This window comes from Lepisosteus platostomus, chromosome 7 (genome assembly GCF_059453375.1).
Source record: "Lepisosteus platostomus isolate fLepPlt1 chromosome 7, fLepPlt1.hap1, whole genome shotgun sequence".
In the NCBI taxonomy this organism is placed as follows: domain Eukaryota; kingdom Metazoa; phylum Chordata; class Actinopteri; order Semionotiformes; family Lepisosteidae; genus Lepisosteus; species Lepisosteus platostomus.
The window spans coordinates 15,146,064-15,158,474 of NC_142617.1; the positions used below are offsets into that span (position 1 = coordinate 15,146,064).

General features: G+C 36.2%; 1 protein-coding gene across 18 annotated transcripts in view; it reads left to right on the forward strand.

The window, feature by feature from the left end:
• nbeaa (neurobeachin a) overlaps positions 1-12,411 on the forward strand; it is a 361,778-nt gene that overhangs the window by 229,025 nt on the left and 120,342 nt on the right. For all 18 annotated transcript variants that reach the window (XM_088639451.1, XM_088639435.1, XM_088639437.1 and 15 more), the window contains one exon: positions 11,616-11,740. In XM_088639451.1, coding sequence (XP_088495577.1) covers positions 11,616-11,740 — 125 coding nt within the window. The remainder of the gene's footprint in view (positions 1-11,615; positions 11,741-12,411) is intronic.

Here is a 12,411-nt window from a genome sequence, read left to right on the forward strand (position 1 = left end):
GACACTGTTTTGCTAATCAGCTATATTTATGTACTGATTACTCTTTGCAGAGCTCCTATCTTAAACAAAACAGGCAGGACAAGGAAAGCACACAACAATTCCTTTGTTTTAAAGCATCAGCATTTATGTAAAAAGTGTCTCATCGACAGCTGACAAAGAGCTGTTAAGTTGAGGACTGTGTGGCAGGCCTTAACTCAACCTGACTAGTTATTGATTGTGAAGTTTTCTGTTGTATAATTACTTTTTGCTGGAGAAAAATGTAGCGGGTATTGATCTGTGTGGAAGCATTCGAATAGCCGTTTCCCTTGACTAACAGTGAGTTTCATCTTTCATCTGTGATAAATGGTAACAATCTGGCCCAGGATAATAACTTTGTGATGGAATGAACCCTTCAGTCACACAGCCCCCACTGAAACACGCTTCCTCCAATCTTGTTTGAAAGGGTTATCAATTCTAATACCAGCCTGTTAGGAAATGGGGACTCTAGGTCTGTAGATCTAAAGGTTTTCATGCAGGGGTATCAAGTATGTGCTGAGGTGCAGTTTTAGCTTTAGAGGAGAGTTTAGCTGAGAAGTCTCTTTTTAATAGGCAGCACCTTCAACAAATTATATCTGTGTTCACATTCTTTCAAGGAGATTTTTGTCATGTTCACTAAATCAGCCATGCATTAGATAGTTAATCTCCTGAAGGTTGAGGTAGAGCATGCCCATTTATTTTTATATAATATATTTTATTTAATGAGTCCAATCAGTTAAAGGGCTGGACGACTGCATCAAAGTGCTCCCTGTTGTCTTTAGCCCATCATTTGCCCTGATTGCACAAAGCTTAGTATAGCATTGTCCCTTTCACTAACCATCAAGTCATGCTTTGCATTATTGTTGTCACTGTTAATCTGGCCCCAGTGATACCTTCTTTCCAATGATTTAATTGGTCTAATTGATTTGGCCATGCTCAGAATCTGACCTTCTGTGCAAGATCACAATAAAGGATCTTTTTATTTTTGTGTATCGAGCTTTTATGTTTGTGCACACTATATGCATATGTGTCTGATAATTTGATCATTTGAATATACAGAGGTGGGGATTGTATGATTGCATGATACTTGTTATGCTTTGAGTATAAGGAATTCGTTTGAAATGATAAAAACATAGAAACCTTTATGATTAGTAAATGATGTAACTGAAGTTGTGTCATTAATTTCATGTATTCCACATTGAGATGCCTCAGAAGAGAAACCTTAACAGTGGAAAAAGGAAATGGCAAATGAGAAGCATTTGTCTCAAAGAAAAACAGCTTTATTATACGTACTGAAATATCCTTTTTTTTTTCTTTTCGAAGAAACTCCGAAGGGCTAAGTACTATGTCAGATACAGTGAGTGGGAGTTTGTGGTTTGAAAACACTCCAATTCAGGCTATCTGTATTCTGTTAGCCTGCTGTTTTGGTCACCTCTCAGCTGCCTGTTTGGTTGTCTGTGTCACGCTGAGCCCCTGGAGACCTGAGTGCTTCATATGTCTTGACACATTTCGACTGGACAGCTTGCTTTATGAACTGCCAGTGCACACTGCAAACACATTAATTGTACAGGTTTCTTTCTAGAAAAGCAGATTTACAGTAAGAGTAAAGCAAATAAGTGGACAGTAAATGTATGGAATGTTCTAAAACCATCATCCAGACGTGTTCTGTTACTTGAGAAAAACATAATATTAAAAATAATATTTTTTTTAAATCAAGGCTATGTGGAAATGTATTTCTGTTCCATAGGGGAAAAAGTTCCTGTTTTAATTCTGGTAGTTTTCTATAATAATTCACTTTGAGGATATAAAAAACTAGAATACTTTAATTTAAATGTAATATACAGTATGACCATAATCCAAAAATGTTTATGCATTAATTCTGGGATTTACAAAACCATGAATATGTTAAACTAAAGATTTGCTGCAAGTATTTGAACTGAATTTGCTGTGTGTATACTGTATCTTGTGAAGTATCTCAATTTATGTATGCATACTAGGCAAGAAAAGACATTCTTTTGTTCTACCTTTTCATTGCTTGCTTTCCCATTTGTTCTTGACCTGCAAAATGCTCTTCCCTTGGGGTATTTTTAACCTTGTTGCCTGTGCTAATTATCCCCAGAGAAAGGTTAATTCAGACAATTGTCGCTTTGGAAGCCACATAATTTGTCTAGACATAGTTTACCCATGTTGAGTGTAAAAATTTAAGAGATTTATTTTAATTTTGCTTTGAAATAGCCGCTGAAAAGCAGATCTGAATTATACCTATGATAGACTGCATGCATTAAAGAAGTTAAATTCTGTAATGCAAACACTTCAGCATAACCTAAATAAAGAGGAGCATATTAAATTCTCATTATAATGTGAATCTTGAGAGAACTCAAGGCAACAAGCTAAGACTTTGAGAAAAAGGCACTTTTCAGCATCAGCTGCACAAATGCATGTGAAAGGTCTTAATCAAAGATCAAGGTCTGAACTGCACAAGCTTTCGGCCTCTGCTTTGCATGAAAGTTATTGCAGACGTAATAATGCACTGGCACACGTTTCTGCTTTAACCCAGTATAATCAATTCTGTTTATTATTTATTACACTATTACAATCACTAACATGCTGTGCACACTTGGGTACAATTTATTTCTTTATCATCTTTTTGCATTGTGCCTTTCGCTGTGATATTGTGGAATGTGGGATCAATATGTTGTATATTGTATATTGCAAAGTTTGCTTCACGCTGTTGGTGATAGTAATGGTTTGTTATGCTATTTCCCCTGCATACAGATGTTCTAAACAAAAGGAATGGAAGGCTTTGCTAACTGGCCCTGTCTGAACTAACTTTTATTTGCACTGGGCATGACTAAGAGCATTAAGAAACAGCAAGAGAACCTCAGAGAGGAGTATGGACATTTTTATTGTCCAGTGTTAACAGAATCTAAAATTAACCTCCCCCTTCTTTCCAGTGTGGTCTTTCTTTTAAGATAAAAGGTGGAAAATATCATTAAAATCTACACAGCTGTGGTGGCAAAGCTATAAAAATGACCCAAGGGCACAAGCCCTTTGTTAAATAATATTATTCAAATGGTAAACTGGCAATAGGTTTTAGATCATTTCACGACAGCCTGGAAAGAATTGCATAAAGGTCATTTTCGGGGATTGTGCTCCGCTAAATAAATGTGAAAGGCTACGCAAAGGGAATCTAGCCTTGCAGTGTTCTGTCATAAATTTTACCTTTTACACTTGTGGGAATTCTCAGAGAAAAAGGTTGGTTCCTGCCTGTGAGGCAGTCTATTTAAATGAGTCTTTTTTTTCCAGTGCTCCTCTTTCTTACAGTCCCTGAGTTTTTCTCTGCTGGTCATTGCTGCATATGGAGGTTATTTCTTCATTGCCCTCATTGAGGACAGGTTAGGCTCCTTGTCTGCCTGAGTTTTGACCCTAATCTAGTTCTGGTGAGTTGCCTTGTCACAGCTGGCCTCTCTCTGTTCACAGCTGAACAGTAAAATCAATGTCGGGTTTTCGGGAGGGTGGGGGGAGAGAATGCAGATGAAAGCCATACTGATCACATACAGTCATTTCCCGTAATTTTATCAGGCTTCTGGTCACGTTTTACTGGAGATCAATGTTTGCTTATTAGGCATAAAAACTGGTCTGTGTTAAGTTTTGAACAATAGCACAGTAGGAAATAAGCGGATTTGTGTTGAAAGTTGATTTTTTTTAAAAATCCTACGGCTACACAGGCTGGTAACATTGCTTGTAAAGATGAGTATCTTTGGTTGAAGGCAAAAAAATAAATTGAATCATTGTCCTGATTTTATTTATAGCCTATAGTGCGTGTCAAATGTTGCTGTTGTGAGCTGTGCACTTTGATTCTGGGCTTTGGCAATGCTAGCGTTTAGTATCACATGCCTCTTCTTTTTCACTGAGTGTTGCTCTTTAACATGGCCACATGCCAGGCTCACATATTTTCCAAGTTTTACTGGAAATAGTTCTCACAGTGTAAAATTAGTTTTTCTTACCACCAGAATGAAAATGTTATGATTTGTTATTTGAGATGTTTTAAAGACTGACATTGTATTAGCCTTAAAAAACAGTGCAGAACACCTCTTCTGTACCAAAGCTAAGGTCTTCAGGATCCTTCCATATATTACCAAAAATTGTCTTTTTTCCTTTTATATTTGATCTGTGAGCTCATTTTTTCAAATGAAATTGCATGCATGTCACATCTTTCTAAGATGTTTCAAGGCTGTTTCATAAGCAATTATGGATGTACTGTATAATGGATATTGAAGCTCACTGTATTGATTTAATAAAGAAAGATTATATTAAAGAATTAAGGTAAGTCATAGAATTCCAAAGAAATTGGAATTGAAAATGTTTTAGAAAAGGTAAAATACATTGCTTCACACTATATTTAATGACCATTAATCCACAGCACAAAAACAGAGGTAGATTGCCATCTGGATACCATGATACTGTACAACCAATGTGGATAGGGTTACAAATCGTTTTAAAGTCCCTTTTTATAGACATTTCAGGTTCATTTCTGAGATGTATCAATGCATTTCCTTCAACATTTTGCTTCCTTTAAGACTTGTATATCTTTTGTAATGGTGACCAGATTACAGACTATGCAGAAATGCGGCCCTAATGGGAGAAAAAAAACAATTTGTGGATTGAGATGTTCCAACTATTTAGCTGTCTTTACGTGTTTTGTTTGTGTGTACGAATGTAGAGTACAGCAACAGAGAATAGAGATGTAGTACGCATTATGTAATTTCTCAGCATTGAGTATATATGTGGATTTTTTGACCCACCAAGCAGTAAAAACAGATGTTTCCTTAGGTTGATTAAAATGGGAGTTTGTGTTGTGTTATACTCTGGGGCTGTTTCATGGAAACACAACATTCTCTGCTGAGCCGCTTAGACTTGCGTTACTTCCCCTTCCAGGAGGTGGTCTGGGAGAGAGCTGGATGTTGAAAAGATCATAGGGCTACAATGACGTTGATGAAAAACAGCCCTTTACCCTTTTTAAATAGTTCCTGCTTTGATTACAGACATTTATTATAATTATCCAGAGATTAGGCTGTTGTTACAGAATCCTGTAATGGAACCATTTAAAGGGAATATAATGATGCTTTATTGAATTCTTCTTTTTTTAGCAGTCTAAGAAAAGATAATGCAGTCTTTCTTTGGACAAATTGGATGTTACTTAAACATATTGCATTTGGTAGTTAGACTAAAAGGTTTGTCGTGTTATGATATCTGTCGATGCATAAGTGACTGCTTTTATATAAGAAAAGATTGCTTTGATTAATTGAATCAAAAATATGTTGACATCACTAAGGTTGTTTGTTTTCCATACCTGGAATGTATTGACAGAATGAATACGTTTTAACTTTTTGGGTGTAATTGGAGAAAGTTTACGATTTACACTGCACGTTACCACGCATCATCTCATTTCTTACAGTGATACCAAAGCTGTAGGAGTATTTACCGCAATGATTCCTTTTAACAGTGTGTTAATGAAAACACTTGCAGTCTTTGATGGATACTGTCTCCATAAATTGTATAAAATGAGCCCATCCGCCTGCTTTCTATTTTGAAAAAGGATTAGTGTTTAAATGTTATGTTTCCGGTTTGTTTGCAATAGAAAAGTTATATTAAGAAATGTCTGTCAAGTCAGGCTACTGCACGAAGTGCATTGAAGTTATTCGGTGATTAGGGTTTTTCTTTTTGCCTTTATAGAGTGCTTTCTTGAAATCTAGGATTTATGGAGTGCAGTGAAAATCTACATTAATTAAACTGTAATCACAAGGCAGGTCTTATTATACTCGATTCAATCTTACCTCGGTGAAAGGATGTGCTTTGTCAAAGAGGGAGCTCCTCTCTCCTGTGTATGAATTATTAAATTGCGGGGATTTTAGTAGCATGATTTTATTAACAGAGCTTCAGAAAATGGTTTCTCAGTAAAAATGATCTTTGAGTGGAATTTGATAAATTATGGTTTTTACACTCAGATTCTTTTGTGTTTTGTAATTGATTTATAGCCATCAATTAGTTGCTTAACAAAGCCCTCCGGTGGAAAGGTTTGGAAACTGGCTTTTTAAAAAAAAACTTTACTGAGGAAGCATTGGTAACAGCAACTTTTTAAGAATAAGTCTTATTGAAAAATAAGGAGGATGTTGACTACAACTGGCACTGTTTGACGAGGTGTCTCACATTTGGCACAATGTCATGGCTTTTGGAAACCAGAGGAAGAAGAGTGTTAATCACATTAAAAAGACCTGAGGTGTCATGTAGGTTAATTACACATCAAATTATTGACATTACTGAAACTGTTTTCTCACTATTAAGTAGTCATGTGTTACTTCTTCTTAGGGGGACGAATAGTGAATTCCTAGATTTGCAGATTGAGGGAATTTGAAGAGCACTGCTGCTATACCACACTTTTGATTTGAGGAAAGCAGTAGTCAGCTGTGAAAGCTGCCAGCTTGGTTAAGTAAGACTTCAGGCTTGTGAGAAAAAGCTTAATCATTTACTTGGTAGAGGCTGACAGAAGCAGAGTCCAAGCTTTTTCCAGTAGCTGGGCCTCGTGTGCTTTGTGTTGCATTGGCTCTTTTTAAATGAACTTGTCCTGGAGTCTGGCCAAGACATTGACATAGAAATAGCTGCGTTATGACCTTGTGAGAAGTTTGATGTCTGGGCTGTGCTACCGCACTTTGAATGCCTGGCCCTGTGAAACTGGAAGGGCTTTGGCCCCAAGGATGGTATACAGTGCTGGGGTCCACACAGATGCTTTTGTGACTTAATAATTCATCAATCTGATCATTTGTATTCTTTAAAAAATGACCTTGGTGTGCTTAGTGGAGCGCAGCTGTTGAAGAGAAGGCATAATAAAATGCTTAAATATTTCATTTGTACGGGAATGAATAGCTGTCTGAGTGCGGTGAGCTTTGTTGACTGGTGCTGACACAAAGTCCAGTGTTAAACAAGTGTTTGCAGTCAGATGTCAGCCATTCTACTAAAAAGAGTAAGCACTGAGCTGTAAATTCATCTTCTTTTTTAAATTCAGTGCTAATAAATGTTTCCGTGTAGCATGTGGGGACATAGTAGGTCTGACCTGAATACCCTATGTCTTTTGGTCTCAGTTTTACAGTGCATGGGCTGAATAATATGGGCTTCATAAATATTGTGACTGCTATATCACCTGTGTAATCTCTTTAACAAAATCTCCCCTAAATAAATTCAAGGATTTCTCATTAGGTCCACATTTGTATTTTAATAATTCCACTATGTCAATCTGTCCACTGTATTGATAGTCAAATCCAAAAGCTATTGCGATGTTTTGATTTTTTCCCAGAAATTTTATGAAATCTCTTCTAAATCATCCTTATTTTATTTTGGCTCATGCTGTTAAATGTTTCTGCTTTTGTAAAATTAATCAGAGATATTGCTTATATATCTCCCTACAGAGGGAAGTGTGGAATTCCGTTCTGCAAAGCAAACAAGAAGAACAGCAGCTGAAGAAAAAATATTTAAATGCACAGTAACATGTTCAGATTTTTTTCCACATTTATCACAAAGCACTTTAGGAGCTAAGGGCGGCAATAAATAAAAGTGGCCACGTACCCTTTACTGATAGTTTTCGTTATCAGCGTTGGAAAATTAGCTTTTAAAATGCAGTTTGAAATCCATTTCAGTGATTGATGGGCGATGTGACTAATAAATTTTGTCTGCTTTCCGTGACGCTTGGCTTCCACGTTTTTTGTCATGGTGTACAATTGGTAAGTAGAGTGTGGAAGTCAAGGGAGCTAATTATTCGTACAGATTGCTGCACTGATGAATAGTCTGTCATTGGTGAGCTATGAAGGACGTGATTTATGGGGCTTTGAAATTCAATGTTTGCTCCATTACAGATATTCAGAAATAATCACCTCTAATGGAAGACTAAGAGAAGTGATGGTGTTTTAAATATGTTACAAGGCCCTTGTCCTTAACCAGTATACAATACTCTGTTATTACCAAGCACTAAGATTAAGATGTTTGCTTATGAGGTCTTAGTTTCCCCTTATTTATCAAAGTATTGTCGATGTAAATGAAGCAACCCTATGTCTCAGTGCTCACTTCTAGGATTTAGAGTGTAAGCAGGATGTCTGAGCATATATGAGACCTGTTTTCCCAAAACCAAGCTCTTCAAGGGAAGTTTCCACTGTTTATTAAAGAAAAACTTTAAAGGAACCATAACTAAGATTTGTACTTTATTTCAAAATGACAGATGTGGCCTAATAACATCAATATTCATTATTCAAGTATAAACATTAACTTGAAGAACATGACTTTGAGAAACTACCTGTAGGTTACAGCTTAAAATTGTATGAAAACTACACTTTTTTCTTAATCTTTCCTATACTATAGTTTAAAAGGGGGTTGTTTATATAGTCTTTTGTTAATTGTGTTTATTTTTTAGTATAATCTGGATTAGGAATACAGAATATTTTGTTGTTGGTTGTGGAAGCAGAGTATACTGTTCAGTACACACTGTTCAGCATGACCCTTTTTAGTGACTATGTTAATACTTCTTATATCAACCATTAAATTGGAGATGACATTTTGAATATTATCCTGTAAATATTTTAAATGTTTTTAATTTTGCTGACTTTTATCTGTCAGTATGCAACCCAGGAGCACTCTTGTGTTTTTTTTTTGCCCCATACAGTCTTTCTTAGTTTTCTATGGGAATTTCACACAGAAAATCCTTGCCTGAGAAGGGAAGCAGTAAAAACTGCCAACACTGAATGACAAACAGCATGCACAGGGCTGGACTTCTTCAGTGCCATGTTTAAGTTGACCCAGTGCAGGAGCTTGGCCTTAGGGGCAGGCAAATGAGAAATGAATTCTCTCCAGGCATGGCTCCAAGCACATCCTAATAGCTTTAATACGCTGCCTCTTTCTCCCTGCCTGGTTTTAACATGGTTTCTACACGGCTCTCTAAACCTCTGTCAAGACCACCCTAGATGTGGAGTACTTTATAATTTGCAAATCTGGCATTGTAGAAATTCAACTACGTTGACCACAGGGTTTAAAACTCATAGGTCCTTTTTAGAAAATACATCACAGCAAAAGCTCATGCCCTGAAAAGGTTTAAAACAAAAGGTGAAAGTGAATAATTTAAGAGTTAGTTTAAGTTGTTCATCCATAGTGGTGCAGCTGAGTGCCAGTTCTAAAATGTTTTTGTTTGAAAGTAAAGGGTCTTTCCTATAATCATTGATTTTAAAAAAAAGTCACCAAGAATGATATTAGCTTCTAATGAGTATTTTACTCTAGTACCCTATCTAAGGCATAAATCAATGTTCCCAAACAAATAAGAAATTCTTAAAATAGCTTTGGTTCCCTTTCTTGCAATCAACAAGTCAAGAATATTATGTTTTTCAGAAACCGTTATTACAAAAAATCACTTACCGAACATTTCTATTTTATAACTTTTTTTTTAGGATTAATAGATTTGCTTTTTATGTTATTAGCAGGTTCAACAGTTACCTTTACATTTTCACCAGTCCCGTAGAATGAATCTGTTTTGGAGTCATAGTTATAGTGATATAATCTGTTCTTTGCCTGCATCAGATTTACATTTTCTCTGTGTAATCTCACAGTTACAATATCATTTAAGTGGGTTTCACCCTTCAGTTACTTGACATCTTTCTTTTTCTCCTGCAAGCTTTATGAAAATGACGGAGGACAGCATTCGGTTGTAGAAGCTTTTCATATATAAACTTTTAGCAGCGGGCCTGTTCATACAGACACATACTCACATGATTGATGTTAAACTGAAGATCAGCTATATCCGTTGTGAGCTGTGTGTTAAGTCTCTGGAGTCTTGTGATTTCTGTCATTTGTAGATATAATATTCAAGGAATGAGGTGGTAGCTTTTGTATTGTGATCCCTTATAACACTTTAATCTGTTTAAACTGCTTGAATATTATACCGGAAAAAGCTATACAATGAAATCCGTGGCTGGGAGCTAAGGACTTAATTCTGCTCAGCATGTCAAATCTGCACTCGAATTTTCTTCACGCCTGCAAATACAGTGAGATATAACAATTTGCTTGGGGGAAACGGATATCTTTTGTGTAAATGCTGGTACTTTATGAATTGTTAAAATAAAAATCAGCTCTGCAATAAACTGTGAAGGTGTTGAGTTAGTGCTGTCAATTAAAGGAACTTCACTAGAGTGTGAACAATTTAAAGAAAGAACTGTTCTAGATGGAGTTGCATAGATTTGCTCTGTTGCAAATTGCATTTTTTTCCACGGGAATTCCATTTTATTAACATTCCTCGTAATAGCTTTAGCTATTAGCAGTGAGCAGACTTTAAAAACATGAGTATTTTTGCTATATTTTAAATGTGTACGTATTTGTAACACACTGAAACGTTTCATCCTGAAACGAAGAATTTAAGAAATTGGCAGTAAAATCTTTCTTTTGTTTGTTTTCGGGCCTTTGTTAGCTTTGATTTGAAAATGAAGTAGAAATAGATCCTAAGAGTGAAACTGGGTAAAATACCTTATGTGAACAGAACGGCATGTTTCTAAATTTATTATATGTTCTATTGCAGTATTAATGAAAAGGACTCTTTATTTAACTATACAGCACGCTATATTCATGAAACTAGTATTTCATTCATTGAAACATGAAATTATAAGGAAAAAAAAATCCAACTGACATATCTATTTCCTTTTCATCAGCACAAATTCCTCACCACTGCTGCTGATGAAGATAGACCACATGCTGTACTTGTACTGCATTGTTGTGTCATCTGCCTTAAAGTATTTTAATCATCACTCTCCTTTTACTTGTTTTTTTAACTCACTTTCAGTAAATTAACTGCAGCATTTTCAGCACAGGCCCTTCTTGAGGAGACACAAAAGCCTTTGAAATTTCTCCAGCTAAAGAACACTTGAAAAAAGAAGCACTTAGTAACCTGATGCGAGCACTGGCACTTAATGGTTTGCATTAGCTCCAAGCAATAAAATTATCCAAGGTCCTCGCTAATGTTGGAATAATAATTTACAAAGATGGTTACCACATGCTGAAACTTTTCTCTTTTTTTTTAGCTCTAATTCAGTGTTATTAATAATGAATAAAAATGCAATTTTCTTTTGGGTTGCTCCAGGGGCCTTGGGAATCAATTCAATGAATATTTCAGCACATTATTTTAATCATTGGCTCCACATATGCAAGTGGGACAGTATTTTATAGTCCATGCTTTATTCTGCGGAGAGACCCCCACCATCATTAAACTGCATGCTGTCTGCGTTGAGGTTGCCGCCTTTGATTTACAAGACTTGTTAAAAACACAGTAAAAAAGAAAGCAAGCTGTGCCATTTATACTTGTAATTTGATGCTGTATTTGTTACTTGAACTCACTGTGATTTACATCCTGAGCTGCTGGTACCACTGTTTGATAGAAGCTTCTCTGAGCTACTTGCAGGTCACTACAGTCCTCAATATGTGCAAGAAATTGCTAGGTTATCACAGTGAGTCTCCTCTTTCAGGTTAAGTGTGCAAAAAGAGGTCACTCTGCTAACGCGACCCCTGTGTCTTTCACGCAGCCTGCTGCACGATTTCTGGCGTCTGGACTACTGGGAGGATGACCTGAGGAGAAGACGGCGGTTTGTCCGCAATGCCTTCGGCTCCACCCATGCAGACGTCACGCTGAAATCCCTGGAAGACTACGGTCAGTGGCCATCGTCCTTCAAAATTGCCAAAATGTCGATTGCCTTCTCCACACTGATTCCCCTAACTTTTTTATTATTTTATTTCTAATACATACTTGTATTTTATTTCTAATACATGCCACCATGAAACTTCTGCCACGTAACCATGATACAAGACCACCTTATAACAACACGGCTCAGGTTGCGATTCATTCCCGTTAGATGGATGTTCCTGTTTGATGGGGGGTTCTTTAGAAAACGTTAGTTCAGAATAAATTTGAATAACACATTTTTAAATTTCACAATAACAACAGGACAGATTTGTGGATACTTCACTGTTACGTCATTTCATGGTGTATAGACTCGGAGCCGACTTCAACTCAAAAATCAAAGAGAAGAAAAATGTTTCAGTTCCTAATGACCACACTAATGAGAAAAATATGTATATATTTGTGAACCCTGTAATTATATATGGAAACATTTACTCACTAGGTTGAACGGGGTTGAATCTAGGTTGCACTGTTGTATTATAAATGTGTTTTTTGTTTTTAAACCAAATAACTGGTGCACTACTTAATCTAAACTGAATTGCCTTATGCTTTTATTTTTTCCTAATGACTATGCAGTGGAGTTTTTCCTCTCTCATATTTTCAATTATCTTATTATTTAATACTGACCCAAATCAAGGTCT